Source organism: Accipiter gentilis, chromosome 10, assembly GCF_929443795.1.
Source record: "Accipiter gentilis chromosome 10, bAccGen1.1, whole genome shotgun sequence".
In the NCBI taxonomy this organism is placed as follows: domain Eukaryota; kingdom Metazoa; phylum Chordata; class Aves; order Accipitriformes; family Accipitridae; genus Astur; species Astur gentilis.
The window spans coordinates 24742115-24757361 of record NC_064889.1 but is presented as its reverse complement, the minus strand read 5'-3'; the positions used below and the strand labels follow the sequence as shown (position 1 = coordinate 24757361).

Genomic DNA, 15247 nt, shown 5'->3' with positions numbered 1-15247 from the left:
CATGAGCAAATGGGCATTGATAGTGGGGCAGAGGCAGAGGGACATGAGCAAGGCTTCTTGTACAAGTCAGGGAGAAGGTACCAGACTGCCCTGAGCTTCTGGATGCTACTGAGGATGGCTCCAGATGGGTATTATTTTCCCCTAATTAATCTCCTCGTTAGCAATGAAGCTGTAAGACAGGAAGTATTTCCATGAGAATCCTTAAATGCCGCTTAGATTTTGGAGCTTTTAATTTGGTGAGCAATTCCGTTTTATAGTGATGGAATAAAAGAATGAGTGTTTAGTGTCTTTGCAGAAGCGGAATTTTGAAAAAATGAGCATTTCTGGTCTAACAGGGAACATCTGTGCTGGGGACGGTCGCTTTGCCAGCTGCTGGGTAGGGCAGTGCAGAACAAAAGAGGTCCTGTTTATCTGGCGATCCAGACTTGGACGGTTGCATCCACCGATAGGATTTTGCAAGCAAAAAAGCAATGGGGCAGATTTATTTTGGGCTAACACATTGGGAGCAGAAGACACCAATAACACGTGTTTCAGGGTATTTTTGAACTAGCCTGGAAGGAATGGTCAAATTCCTCAAGTCCTGCTCGCCTCCTCCTTTGGTTTGCTGTTTTATACTATTCTGGTCAAGTCCACAAGAAAAAGTGCAAAAAATGATTGCAATGTCCCAGATACATCCCAGCTACACCCACCCTTGGTGGGTGCATGCATTTTTATCAGGTCCTCTTATTTTAAAGAACAGATAGATGCCCAAGGTCCTCACCCACTGCTGAGCTGGGGATCCTAATGTACTGCTCCGGGCTGCTTGCAAGTGAACAACCCCAAGTTGGAGCAAAACTCCTCCAAATTCACTTTTTCACCTTTTTAGTGGGGAAAATTCCCTGTGGATCCCAGCGTGAGTCGCTGTCACTGCTATACCAGCTCGTTGCTATTCCTTTGGGTATCGCTAGGCAGGACTCCTTCCTACACATCCATGTCCTGAAGGCAATCCTGGCATGAAAATGTTCCTACCTGAAGCAGCAGTGAGAATGAACAACTCCATTCCTCCCACCCTGGGGCCAGCTGTGCCCACCATGGGACCTCAGACAGATGCTGAAGGTTTCGGTGCCGGTCATGAACTGAGGTGGTGATGGGGGTCCCCTGCTCCTCCCCGTGCCATCAGATAGTTTTGCAGACCTTGCTTGCTGCTAGACATTTGTTCTGCCCCCGTTGCATCTGACGGGCATTACTTCCAAGCAACAGTGAGTCATCATCCCCGGCTTATTGCTGCCTGCTGTCATGCGAAGGGGAAGTCAAAATAATGCTTTTTCTGCTTGCACTGAGTCAGGTCAGGGGAATGATGGCATCCCCCCAAAAAGGGACCTTCTCCTGACACCTCTCAAACCATGAGCTGGGGATCTGGGCTGGGGAATCCTTTTTCCCAGGGCAGGGGGGTTCCCCTCTGGCAGTGGCTGTGGGTTTGTTCCCGTGCCTCCCATCCAGTCTCTGGGCACTGATGGACCCCTCTTTCCTACAGGCTGGTGGTGGGAGCTCCCTACGAAACCAATGGCCAGCAGAAGACAGGAGATGTCTACAAGTGCCCGGTGACCAGCGACACCCACAGCAACTGCACCAAACTCAACCTAGGTACCACACACCCGCGGAACAGTGAGGGGAACTGGGCATTTCTAACATGGTGCTTTTTATCAGTGCTTTGGTCTGTAAAGATGCACCCTGTTGCATTGCCCAGATTGTCCCCAACAGCATAAGGACTGCATGTTTTAGGAGGATTTTTAGATAAGGAATTATTTCAGGTGTTCACATTACTCCCAGTGCCGAGCTTTAAGCAGCTTTAGGGTACAATCAAGCAAATTGGAATAAAGTAAAAAAAGTTACTTATTTAATATAGCTTGAGCTGGTTTATTAAATGATCAGGATAAACTTATCCATGGATAATGGTGCCACTAGCAAATACCCGACTGCACGTGGCGGTGTCTATATTCCCTCTCCAGGGAATGCTGGGCCAACGTGCCCACTGCAGCTGGTTCCCTGGACACAGACGAGTTTTGCTCCCAGCATCCAGCCTGACCCTGTGGCTTTGGTATTTGGGGAATTATCACCCAGCCCCACCACCCCCAGGCCCCATCACTGCTGTGTCACAGGAGGAGAGACCCTGCGGGTGCTCCGGTCCCACAGACATCCCAATCCCATCTCCCTGGATGGATAGAGCAACTGGTTTCTCAGGATTTCTCAGGCTGGAACAGCACCGACCGTGCCGACAGCACAATATTGCGATATTGGGATGTGCCCTCCCCTGGTCGGGGCAGTGCAAGGCACGGGGGGGACAAGTCCCCTTTGCTGCCCAAAGTGGGATGCCCAAAGGGCATGTCCCTGTCTCAGTGGGGAACGTGAGAGCCGGGGACTTTCTCATGGTCCTGAGGAGCATCGCTGGGCTTTGGGGGCAAGCTCTGGGATTTTTTAACACTGGAGCAGCTGTTCTCACTTTATTTTTCATCATTATGAATCTGAACCCTCCTGGGTTTCTACCAGAGCTGATAAGGGAGGAGGAACTTTGGATCATCTGCAATATTTGATTGATTGGCTCCAAATCTTTTATTTTTTTTAAACATTGTTTTCTTTTTTCCTTTTTTTTTTTTTTATTTGCTATGAGAACATCAAGATTCTTCAAGGAAATCTCTCTCTTGTGTGTGTAAATTTGAATCTTGCTAAAAAGCAATCTTTTTTCCATTGGAAAAAAGTTTCAAATTAAAAGATCAGTTCCATGAGGACATCCTATTTTATTTTTTTCCCAATTAACTTGTCCAGTTAGCACAATCCATTGAGTAAAACCAGACGCAGAGCTGCCTGGTGGGGATGCCAAGTTGACAGGGAGCGTACAGCAGAGATGACTGTAGCGTGGAGAAGCACAAGCTGATGTGGGTCTGGGGCTCTGCCCCTGCCCTTCCCATGCTGAGCAGGCAGCGGGTGCAGGAGCTGGCTGGGAGCATCCTGCTTCCTACCGCAGAACTGCGGTCGCAAGGTATAGCATACCTGGGTCGCAGAGCAGGACAGCAGGGTGTCAGCATCTGCAGCCAGGATCCTGCAGGATTTATAATGTGAGTTAAGCCCCTTTTTCTCGGGCTTTGCTGCAGCATGCATGCAGACAGCGGGTCAGGGCAAGCTCAGGGCGTGCAGGCGAGAGCCGGGGCTGCAGCCAGATGGTCCGTAGGGGAGCAGCGAGGGGTTGCTGGAAGGTGCTCAGCTTCAGGCTGAGCTCCTTTGAGCTCTGGGTTGTGGTGCTCAGTTTCTGAGCCTCCACTCAGTTTAAACCTCAGTAAGAAACTTCCAAAGGCCTCAGGCAAAGAAACCAACCCCCCAATTTTACCATTAATTGCCTGATTTCCTCCTTCTCAGTTTGCTTCTCAGGCAAAACAGCAAAGGGGGAGCCCTGACTCATGGGGAGCTGTGTCGCCCCCTGAAGTGGAGGAATGGCTGGGTTAGGCAGCATTCAAGTCACAGCTAAATGATATTGGCATTAACAGAAAGACAGGGCTGCCCTGGGGGCTGTTCCCAGTTTCTGGGCTGTGACATGGGAAACAAAAGCAGTGCACAAAGATAAATCAGCCACTAAATGCCTGCTGGCCCGGCAATAAAAGACGAGATGGTAGAGCCACTCAGAGAGGTTTCTTCCTAAGGACTGACTACGTAAGAGATGCCGTCTCTGATTCACAGCTTAATTCCCTAGAAGACTTTTCTTTTTCTTAGTTGTGACATCTAAGAAAAAAACCAATTCTTATCTTGACAACTGCTTCCAAAGAAAAGCAAAAGCACAAAGTCTGCAGTGTAAGTAGGCAGAGACAGCTCTCCTCCAGCTGTTCATCTGGGTTCCCTCTTGCTCCAGAGATGCCAGGGAGCACCACGGGGACGTGGGCTGGGTGCCCGGCATCCCTGCCCGGCAGCCATCTCTAACCGCATCCTCTCTCTGAAGGACGAGTAACGCTCTCCAACGTCTCCGAGCGGAAGGACAACATGCGTCTCGGCCTCAGCCTGGCTACCAACCCCAAGGACAACAGCTTTCTGGTGAGGAACGGGGGCTTTGGCACAGCCTGGCCTCCCTGCGCCGAGAGGTCGCTGCAGGGTGCATGTACATCAGCGTGTAAAGGCCTGCAAAACCAGATGCATGTACAAAAGCATGTAAAGGCATGCAAATACACCTCTTTGTGTATTTTTATATATGCTGTGTGCACCGTGGGGCTCAGAAACCTCACCTTCCATGGGGAAAAAGTTGCCAAAGGAGAGGACAGCCTTGCGAAGCAGCAATTAAAAAGTGGCAGTTTTAAACCCATCCTCGATGCTTCATTTTCTCCCCCAGGCCTGCAGCCCTCTCTGGTCCCACGAGTGCGGGAGCTCCTACTACACCACGGGCATGTGCTCCCGGGTCAACTCCAACTTCAGGTTCTCCAAGACGGTGGCTCCAGCTCTGCAGAGTACGAGAAACAATCTGCCCTGTGGCTCTAACCCTGCCTTTGAAGTCAGAGGGAATTTCTGTTCTCTAATCGCTTCAGTCCCATTGAGAAAACAAAGCGATGTCAGTGTTTAAGCGAAGGCAAGAGAGCAGAGGAAATGGTTGCAGGGAAGTGATTCAAAGGGGGTTACGTACACAGACATCTGGTAAACATTTTCCTTTTGACTGACACCCGGGGAAGACAAAAAATACCTTATTCTTCCAAAACCAGAAATAAAAGTATCCAGAATATTTTATCAGCACAGCTAGGAAGGCAAAATAGGGAAAGAATTCAGACCTTGGCCACACAAAACAAAGAGCTCATTGACTGAAAGCTAAGTATTTGGGCCCAAATTTGTAAATTTGGATATGTGATTTTATTCTGAGGTATTAAATAAGCTTCCTGGCTTTTCTGTGGGTGGTAAGTAATTGCAGAAGCTCGTCCTGCACCATTGGGGCTCCCAGAAGCTCTTTGCCCCAGCCAGGCATGGGGTGTGATGCCCCAGTTCCATCACCCGTTTGGTATCAATTAATTCTCATGGCGTAGAGCAGGGCACAGGAAAACAGGACTTCTGGGGGACAGAGGCAGTAAAGGCAGAGCCCACCACCAAATTTTCAGTGTCACTTCCCTCTTTATGGCCAGAAGATGATTTTAGCCCTCACTGCAAAGGGTAATTGGGGTTTTTTTTGAGAGAAGGTGGTTAGTGAGCAGAAAGTTACCATTTAGCAAGTGGGATGCTGGAGGTTGGCTCCTCTCCCTGGGTCCCGGGGTGAGCAGGGGATTGAGATGGGGGCACGCAGCTGAGGACCACCACAGTGATGGAGCGACCCATGTGTGACTCCAGTCTGTGGATGCACTAACCCATAAATGCCCACATCAGGTGAAAAGAGCAACTGATAAATATGTGTCACTGGGAAATTCAGCATCTTCTGGTTTTCTGCAACTTTTGTAAATAATGTTATAAAATATAAGCAAAATAGAGAGATGAGGCTGAGAAATTTTCCCTACTGAAAACCAGTCAACTGGCTAAATCCTTCACAGCTCATACTGCAGAGCATAGCCCTGGGGTCCTTGCTGGGGTTTTTGGCTGTCTCGTTACTGAGGATTTAATGGGAAGGGGAGGAAATACCCGACTTGCGTTATATGGCGAGTACAGGCAGGGCTGAGGAGTGACTCAGGCATAAAGCATTGCTCTGCGGGAGGAACAGAGGCCGGATCCTGCCTGCAGCGGGCCACTCTTTGAAGTATGCAACTATATTAGACCGGATAGAGGTCCAAATCTGAATCAGAAAAGATACCGCTGAGTGTTATTCTTAGAAAGTTATCCGGTCTTTTCTCGGCAGAGAGGATGCTTGTGGCTTCTCTCTACCTTATTGAAGCCCAAAGGTCTTTATGAATGATTGAAATAAGATTTTTTTTTTCAAAGAAATCATAAGAGCAAGTACCTGACTGCAAGGAATGAAGCCATAAATCTCCTCTTTGCAAGCATTGCCAAGGTCTTTCAGTAACACACTGCGTATTTTTCACAGGATGCCAGACGTACATGGACATAATCATAGTTCTGGATGGATCAAACAGCATATACCCTTGGGTTGAAGTTCAGCACTTCCTGATAAACATCTTGAAAAAATTTTATATTGGCCCTGGCCAGATACAAGTAAGCCCCTGCACAACTTGTGCATCCCTCCGTGTCATGCAGAGTCCTCTGGCTGTCCTCACGGGGCCCTTTTCAATGTCCCTTTTCTGCCAATATGCTGTACTTTGGGGCTGTGCTTTTTCAAAATAAACTTTCATTGTATGGATATTAAAGCTGAGCCCATGGCAATAATGCTCACATTAATGTCCCTAAATGAGTACGGAGAGAGCAGCACCCACACCCCGACCAGGCATGGGGAGGATGAAATCATACGGAAATACAGAAGTATTGTCCTGTGCCAAGGCAGCTTGTTGCAGCTGTGAAGAGCTCTCCATCCTCTTCCTATTAGTAACCGTGGGCTGATTTGGGCAGGGATTTGTGCAGGGATATCCTCAACAATTTGCACAAATAACCCCCTGTTTGGTCCCATCTAAAGATGCTGTGGGTCCACAATGGGGCACAGCACATCTGCATCACCCCAAACCTTTATAGCAGGGCAGGTGTGGCTGCACATGGGTGAGAATAGAAGTACAATTGAGCATTACCAATTGTCCCATGGAGGGAAAAACTGGAGGAAATGGGGACAGAGTGACTGATTTTTAACGGTGGCTGTTATTTCATGTGGTTGACAAAGCCTGCTCGTTATGTCACCGGCCCTCACTACACGGCAGGTTGTTGGTGTCCTTTGTGATATTCCTTTAATTCCTAGGTCGGAGTTGTTCAGTACGGAGAAGATGTCGTCCATGAGTTTCATTTAAACGACTACAGGTCTGTAAAAGATGTGGTAGCGGCTGCCAGTCACATAGAGCAAAGAGGAGGTACAGAAACCAGGACTGCCTATGGGATAGAGTTTGCTCGGTAAAAATCGTTCACCTTCCTGTTTATTCCGATAACAAGTCTAAAATCACCATTTATTTTTCTTCCTTCTCTCCCCCTTTGCTTGTCCTTGCTGCTTAGAAAGCAGGGGATACCGCCAGGCTAAAAATACTTTTGCAAAAAGGCTTGGTCCTCAATTAATGTTTTACAAATGATGCAAAACTGCCCTGTCCTCGGTTGCAGCTGGGCGAGAAGGAGGGCGCAGGGGCAGAGTCTGAAAATATATCCTTTTTCTGAAAGCACCCCAGAGCTGAGCTCTCAGCCCCCAAACGTGTCCCCACATATGTCCCAGGCACTGTAGTTCTTCTGCAGATCCCCATCAGGTACCCAGGAGCTCGGTACAGCTGTGACCCACAGCTCCATCTCCTCCGTTATCTGGGACAAGTGCCTGCTCCTGCACTTTTTATTGCCACAGCCCGACCACTATTGCTGCTGCAGATTTAGGGCATTTTGCGGAATTAAAAACTCCTCTCCTGCAAGAACCCAGCCCTGTCGGTGGAAAAATCCCTTTTTAAAGTCCTAAAAGGTTTCCTGAGAGTCCTGCACCTGTTGCACCTCCCCAAGGGCTAGCAGCCCACCAAACACCGCTCAGTGCTTTACGATGAGGGCGATTGGGTGCGTCTCGGCAGCCGCGACGGTTTCGGCAGTGACCTGCCTGGCGAGGCTGAGCAGCCCAGGGCATCTCTTCAATTGCAGCTCGGAAGCATTTCAGAAAGGTGGCCGGAAAGGGGCAAAGAGAGTAATGATTGTAATCACAGATGGAGAGTCGCACGACAGCCCAGACCTGGAGAAGGTGATTGAGGACAGCGAGAAGGACAATGTCACCAGATACGCAGTCGCAGTAAGTGGAGGGGGACCCTTTCGGCAGCGAACAGCTGCAAAAGCCATGCAGCGCTCGGCGGTGCCCTGTGTGCCCCAATGCAATGGGCCTGGCAGCGCAGCCCACCTCCACCACTCCCGGTGCTTTTGCAGGGGTCTTTGTTGCTGGTCCTGCTTTTGCAGGAGGTGGTGGGATGCTCAGTTCTGGATTCAGCTGCCAGAGCAGGTGCTGAGGCTGGGGATAAGCAGGACCCTGCGTTGCACCGGGCACCCAAATTGCATGAGGGGTGCCCAGCCTGGGCTGCCTGGAGGAATTACAGTGGCTCCTTGCTTCTCAGTTTGCTCCCACAATGGGGTGTCAGATGCCAAAGCTGTTGGGCTCCTTCCATATGGATACCCCTCAGGTGCTTTGGGACGGCTGTCTCCATCGCATGAAAACCCAAGTCTTGCATTTCTATTTTAAACCTAGGTACTGGGTTATTATAACAGAAGAGGAATCAATCCCGAAGCCTTTTTGAACGAGATAAAATTTATAGCAAGCGACCCGGATGACAAGCATTTCTTTAATGTCACAGATGAAGCAGCACTCAAAGACATTGTGGATGCTCTGGGAGAAAGGATATTTAGCTTGGAAGGTGAGTGATGCTCCTCCCTGACAAATCCCGACTGGCCAGGCTGCAGTGGGTTGCTTCAGATGTGCCATTGGTTCTCCATTTGCTGAATTTGAATGGGTCACACTGGGGGTTTCCCTAATATCTGTTTGGTACAGAACCTAAAATCATACTTTGAATATCTTCATCTATAAAGAAGTGTCTTTATTTTGAGGGGTTTGCATCCTTCAAGCATCAGGAGCAGAGATCCCCTCTCCTCCAAAGGACACCCTTCATTCTGGCCACTGGTATTTGCAGAGCTATCGGTGGCTCTGTCCTTTATAGCAAACCTTTGAAATTTGGTATGGGGGTCATCTGGGTGTCAGCATCTTTCTCACCCATCAAACTTTATTCAAACCCAGCTGGGCTATAAACAGGCAAAAACCACACATCAACTGCCAGGGACTCCCTGAGGTGGCAGACATCGGGGAGTTATGGGAATAATGTGAGGGTTTATGGTTTATTGGCCGAAATTAAATATCAGGAAATATTTTTGTTCTAAATGACAGTGCTTCTGTCTGCCTTGTGACAAGTTCATTGGTCTCCAAAACTATATTTATCTAAATTTCATAGGAAAAGCACATCCCGGGATGAACAATTGAAACAGAAGATGGAGGGCTTTCACTGAAAATTAAGCATCTCGGGGTTTGGGGGAATTTTGACCAAACCAGCTCACAAGCTCCCCACCAGTTTGCCAGTTACCTTGGTCCAGCCAGCCCAACGCTTCTCTGTGGAAGAAAGCTTCCCTGGGTGAGAAGCTTCATGCAGTTGCAGTTATAAAGCAAAATCCTCTAAATCCACATTTTTGTGTGATCTTGCAGCTAGAAAAGGAGAGAACCGCACCATGGCAGAGCTCCCAGTACCTATTAGCAGCACGAGTTCGTGTAATTGTGGTGATTTAGGGAGAAACAGGCTCATTTGTTGCAGCTGAGGTCCTTTGTGCGCCAGGTGGGGTAGAGGTGAATGCTCATGCCCTGCCAACCCACCAAGGCATCACTCAGCCCCTCCAAGAAAGCAAAGCTCACTATTAAATACAAATTTCCTTTTTTTTTTTTAGGAACTAACAAGAATGAAATCTCCTTTGGCCTGGAAATGTCCCAGACTGGATTTTCATCACATGTTGTAGAAGTAAGAGAGTAAATGTGGGGGGGGTTATTTTTGCTCCTGCCTGTGCAAGCAGGCACCCTGTGCTTTTTATCATCACTAGCTGCTGCAGGTGGAGAGATGGGTATTTGGGGCAAATTATTAATCGTGAAGCTAAATTGCTAACATGAGTATAAGGAAGAAAATGCTGTTGGTGTTGGTTTATCCCATGGGGAAGGGAGCTGCTGGGAGACCAGTGCAATCCTTAGGACCAGCCTGCAGCAGCTCCTCCCAATGCCACGACCTCTTGGAAAGGACGTGCTGGGCTGTGCCATGGAGGAAGGTGCTCACCGGTGGTGGGGTGCGGAGGACGGTCAGTCCCTTTCTGCCCTCTGTGGGCCAGCAGGTCCAAGCAAAAAGCCAGCAGGGATTTCTGCTGAGGGTTTTCCTAGAGAGGAAAAGCATGCTGAAAAGATATGAATGGGGTCGAAATATCATTCCAGAATGTTTAAAAATCTCCATCTTTCCAGGTGTGCTTTAGAGAATGGTTTGCTTGACTTCTTTCTTTTTTTTTTTTTCTTTGCCATTTGTGAGATTTCCCCCCCCTTTTTTCTGTAAAACGTGCGATTTCTGGGAGAGACCATTTGCTGGTTTTCTCTTCTGTGCTCTGCAGCCTCCACTAAGTATATAGTTTAGGCGTTGGGCTTTGGGGACCCCAATATGTGTTCTCACACAAAACCAGCCCATTGGGTCCCCTCGTCCATCTCGGCATGAATTGACTTTGCCCGTATGGGCAGTGAGGGGGACGATTGCCTTCACTTGGCAAGAAATACCCTCAGACTACTTCTGCTCTCCCACAGGACGGGATCTTGCTGGGGGCGGTGGGTGCCTACGACTGGAATGGAGCTGTCCTGAAGGAAACCAGCAGCGGGAAGGTCATTCCCCTGAGGGAATCTTATCTCCAGGAGTTCCCGGAGGAACTGAAAAATCACGGAGCGTATTTAGGTAAGAAAGAAAGCTGAACAAGGCTCTGCTGCCAGGGCTGAATTAATGATTTTATGCTTAATAATAGGAAGCACAACATATTTCTCAAATGACTAATAGCAGCCAGCACTCCCACCATAGGCAGTACCATGCCCGGCTTCTTGCAAGTTCCCATGGGCACGAGACCTGTGTTGCCCTTTGCTCAGGGATGTAGCGTACGTGAGCATCCTCACCTGGGAAGAGTCCAGCGTCAACCACAGTGTGCGGCACAAAAGTGATTTAAATGCAGAAGTATCTCAGACACCAGCCAGCCCGGGTCATCCGCAGTGCTTACTGGAATGGTTTAAAAAGCACTGATGAAATTTCATGCCTAGGGAGGAAATACCTGCTGGGTTAATCCATTCCATGTGCGGCTGTTGAAGCCCCAGAGTAAAAATATCAGCCTGGTTTGCAAAATGAAGCCTCTCTCTGGAGATGTGCGTGCCAGGCTGAGCTGCCCTGTGGCAGGGAGCAGGGTGGGATGCTGCGGGGTCGCCTGCCTGTGTGTCAGGGCTCTTCCCTCCACTGGGGACGTGAACAGCCCCTGGACACGTGGCTCATCTCTTGGGGTGACAGCAGAGTGTCCCCCGGGCTCAGCTGCGAGCACCTGGAGCGGGGACATCTACAGCTGTGCAAGGGGTACCTGTGACAGTATGTGGGAGCTCAGCTGGGCTCTGTCTTTCCCATTGCCTGGAGTAAGAAATCCAGAAATATTAAGGAAACGCCGGTGCATCCTGCTCTGGAGCAGCCCGGCTCGCCCAGCGCCAGGACCTGGGGGTTTCAAGGCTGACGCTTGGCTTAGGAGTACAGAGACACCCCAGATAAGGCCAATGCCCAGCGAAAGGGGTCCATAAACCCCAATAATCCCTGGAGATACTCAGAATTAAACAGGATGTGACCCTGAGTGATCTGATCCAGCTTCATGGCTGGCCATGCTTTGAGTTTCTAATAATTTAAGTAGCATTTAAAACTGACTGTGAATGTGCAGGAACCTGGAGTTTGAAAAGTAGGATTTTGCAGCCCCAGCATTATATTCCTACATAAGCCCATCTGCAACCACAGGCAAGTGCCGCAGCCCAGTGTGCAATGTGTGGTGTCGGTGATCCCAGCATAGAAGATAACCTGTCTGGGTAGGAAAGAGGGATTGCTCAGGGCCATTTGCTTACCAAGGGTTACTTCCATAAGGACTCATGAGCAACGGTGTTGATGGATTCATGGCTTTTATTGGACTATCAATGTTAACATCAAGCATCAGCAAAGTCTTTCACGCTTGGCTTTGGATGTGGTGTTGCCGAGGTCTCAAAGGAGCAGTGCAGTGGGTGCCACGGCCTCCTGGCGTGCACGCATCTCACTAGTGTTTGTTTAACTTTATGTGAGCCATGAAGTAAAACACTTATCAGGCCAGGAATTGGACTTGTCTTCGATGAAAGAAGGATTTTGCACAGGGTTTGCCAGCTGCATTAGGTAGTGCCAAAATTTTTGGCACAGCTGTGCTGCTCAGGCTTGTAGGTGGGACCTGAGCAGGCAGCTCAAAGCCCAGGGTCAGGGCACTAGGGTTTATTGGGATGACTTTATCTTTGAAGAAATCTGGGTTTCTAGCTTCCCGATCTGGGAGGTGGCCAGAGTTGTGTCAGCAGCTGGGGGCTAATGGAAAGCAGATCACCAGGCAGCAGCTGGGAGCAGGCAGGGAGCTGCTCAGCCATGCTCACCCTGCGCCTCCCCCCCCCACACACCCCTGCCCCGGCTTCCAGGTTACACCGTCTCCTCCGTCATATCCACCGAGCATGAGCGGATTTACGTCGCGGGAGCGCCCAGGTTCAACCACACCGGGAAAGTCATCATTTTCAGCATGCACAACAACCGAAATCTCACCATCCACCAGGCACTGAAGGGAGAGCAGGTAACACCGGGGCACACGCTACCAAGGGTGCTGCACTGATTTTTCCATGTGGCATGCATGCTCCTCCATCAATCTTCCCCCTTCGTTCTGCAAAGTGTTCCGTTTAAATGGCTCAGCAGTGTAGTGCATCCACGGGCAGCTGGGGATGTCCTGGCTGTTGCTGCACCTGCAGCTCCAAACTGGGTGGCACAGCAGGGACAAGGCTTGAAATGTCCCCGTCGGGGAGGGTGGCAGTGCCCCTGCGTGCCAGGAGCATTGCTCCCACCCCCTCCTCTGTCTCCTCCAGATCGGCTCTTACTACGGCAGTGAGATCAACTCCCTCGATGTCAACGGTGACGGCATCACCGATGTTTTGCTGGTGGGAGCCCCCATGTACTTCAGCGAGGGCAGAGAAAGGGGGAAGGTTTATGTCTACGCCCTGCGGGAGGTATGTGGCAGCACTGCGGGGGAGAGCCGGGGATGCCGCAGGGGCTGGGGTGTTCAGGCGCTACCGCAGGAACTGTGTCCCCTCCTGTCACCTCCCCAGGGTCGCTCCAGGCTGCGCTCACCCACCAGCTTCCATCAAACATCACAGGGCACGGCAGCCTGGCCCAAAGGCAACAGAGCTTGGCAGCGCCTCTCTGTTGTGGCTGCTGCGAGACTCAAGGAGGATTTGTCTGTTTTCCTTGTTTATAAACAATCTCAGGGGGTTTGTTCGCTGCCAGCGAAGGGCGTCCAGCCTGCGCTGGAGCAGAGCCACCTCGGCTCGAGGCTTTGCTGCTCCCGGCCGGGTGAGCTTCCCAGCCCTGAGGAGGTGATGTATAGGGTGCAAGGCGAGGTCCTGCTGCTCCCAGCCCCGAGGAAGCGAGGCACGGGCTGCAAGTGGGGTCTTTGCAACATGGGTTTCTCCATCCACTTTGCCTCCCCCAAAACTGTTCCCTCCAAGGGCACCCTCCTGCCCAGGGTGGTGGGATGCGACAAGGTCGGTCCCTCCACCACTTCAGGGCACAGACGGAACACGTGCCATCCCTGTCCTTTGCCCTCATGCCCAGCAGCACTCTGGGGCAGGACCAGCTTTCCTACCACCCTCAAGTCTGGCTCAAAATGCAATTTCTGAGCCAAATCCATCAGGATATGGGGCCACGTGAGGCGACAAGCAAGTTGTGTTCTATATCCAAGGCTGCAGAGCCCACCCAGAGCAGTGGGAGTCCCTGTATCTAAAGCACAAATTTTTATGCAATTATTTATGTAGGTTGCTGTAAAAGGAAGGCAAAGCAGGCATGGGGCTGGCATGGGGCTCATCCCTCCCCAAGGACGTGCTCAGAAGAAAGTCCTGCAGCCCTGGGAGAGCTCTCACCTCCTTCCTTAAAGAAATTACTCACATATCGCTCCATCTTTTTTTGCTTCCCTTTGAGGGTTTTCTCTTCTTGCCAGGCTTGCTGCTGATTGTTTTGGGGTTTGGGGTTTTTTTTTTGCCTTTTCTCTTTGCCTGGCCCAGCAGAACCGCTTCGTTTCCAGCGGTGCCCTCGTCGATCTGCAGAGCTACCAGAACTCTCGCTTCGGCTCCTGCATTGCCGCCGTGCCTGACCTCAACCAGGACTCCTACAACGACCTTGTTGTCGGGGCACCTTTGGAGGACGAGCACCAAGGAGCAATATACATCTTCCTCGGCTTCAAAGAGACCATCCTGAAGAAGTACAAGCAGGTATGGCTCCTGGGTGCTTCGGTTGTCCTCGTCCTTCATCAGAATAAATGTCACTTGTGCCCATTTTAAGGACTGGTAGAACACAATAAATTCACAAGCACTATTGCATTGTTAATTATTATTTTCCAGGTGCTTTCTTTTTGGCTATGGGGTATGGAAAACATGCTTGAAATTAAGGGCAATGCTTAGCACTGGGTGCAGTGAATTACTCTAGATAAAATATTTCTTACGCTTGGGAGAAATAGTAAATATGCAGAGTAAATTCAGCATAAATCTCTGGATGGTGTCTCCAAAGAGAAACTGCTCTCATTCCCCAAAGAATTATGTTTGATGCAATCTCTTGGAAAGGGGAACCTTCAGTAGCATGGTGGAGGTCAGCATGGCAAAGCCCTCCTTCACAGGTAGGGATGCTCCTGCTGGAAACCAGCCTGGATTCTCCCCTTTGCTTTTCAGCGGATAGCAGCTGCAGACCTTGCTCCAGGCCTGATGTATTTTGGATGCAGCATCCATGGACAGCTGGACCTGAACGAAGATGGGCTCGTAGACTTGGCCGTTGGCTCTCTGGGGAACGCTGTGCTGTTGTGGTTAGCTGTATCTCCTTTGGCACCCTCCTCTGCCCAAAGCTCATTGCAATATGCTGACATTTTTCAGGGGAAAACTGATGTCCCAACAATCTGAACTGTCTTTTCACAGTAATGGCTCCCTGTCTGGTGGGGCCATGGGATTTCAATGCCATTGGGCCCTAGAAGGATGTCAGAGTTGGTTTTGCATTGAATTTCATCATTAGTTCCCCAGGAGTTTCAAATCAGTTAATTGATTTTTGGTGCTTTGCCCAGGCTCCCTCTGTTCTTATTTAATAAGAACAATTTAATATTTTCAAATATTGATTAATGTTTGGAAAGGCCCTTGAAGCTGTTAAGACGGAGGATAGCTGTACCCAGCAGAGATGAGCCACCCTGGGGTCTGCCTTGAAAAGTGTTATGTGCATGTAAGGGGCCAAATCCTGCTCTCGGCACTGACCTACTTCACTGGCATAAGCAGGAGGCAAATATGCGCAAGAGATTTTATTCTTCAAATGCTACATAGATGAGCTGA

General features: G+C 49.9%; 1 protein-coding gene across 5 annotated transcripts in view; it reads left to right on the top strand.

The window, feature by feature from the left end:
- The window catches only part of ITGA11 (integrin subunit alpha 11), a 53418-nt gene that overhangs the window by 20538 nt on the left and 17633 nt on the right, over positions 1 to 15247 (top strand). For 3 of the 5 annotated variants that reach the window (XM_049813390.1, XM_049813386.1, XM_049813389.1), the window contains exons 3-15: positions 1514 to 1623; positions 3965 to 4056; positions 4349 to 4463; positions 6011 to 6138; positions 6827 to 6975; positions 7690 to 7834; positions 8282 to 8447; positions 9520 to 9590; positions 10406 to 10550; positions 12320 to 12468; positions 12755 to 12895; positions 13946 to 14152; positions 14606 to 14736. In XM_049813390.1, the coding sequence (XP_049669347.1) occupies positions 1514 to 1623; positions 3965 to 4056; positions 4349 to 4463; positions 6011 to 6138; positions 6827 to 6975; positions 7690 to 7834; positions 8282 to 8447; positions 9520 to 9590; positions 10406 to 10550; positions 12320 to 12468; positions 12755 to 12895; positions 13946 to 14152; positions 14606 to 14736 (1749 nt within the window). The remainder of the gene's footprint in view (positions 1 to 1513; positions 1624 to 3964; positions 4057 to 4348; positions 4464 to 6010; positions 6139 to 6826; positions 6976 to 7689; positions 7835 to 8281; positions 8448 to 9519; positions 9591 to 10405; positions 10551 to 12319; positions 12469 to 12754; positions 12896 to 13945; positions 14153 to 14605; positions 14737 to 15247) is intronic. The other 2 variants (XM_049813387.1, XM_049813388.1) reach the window with 2 other exon arrangements.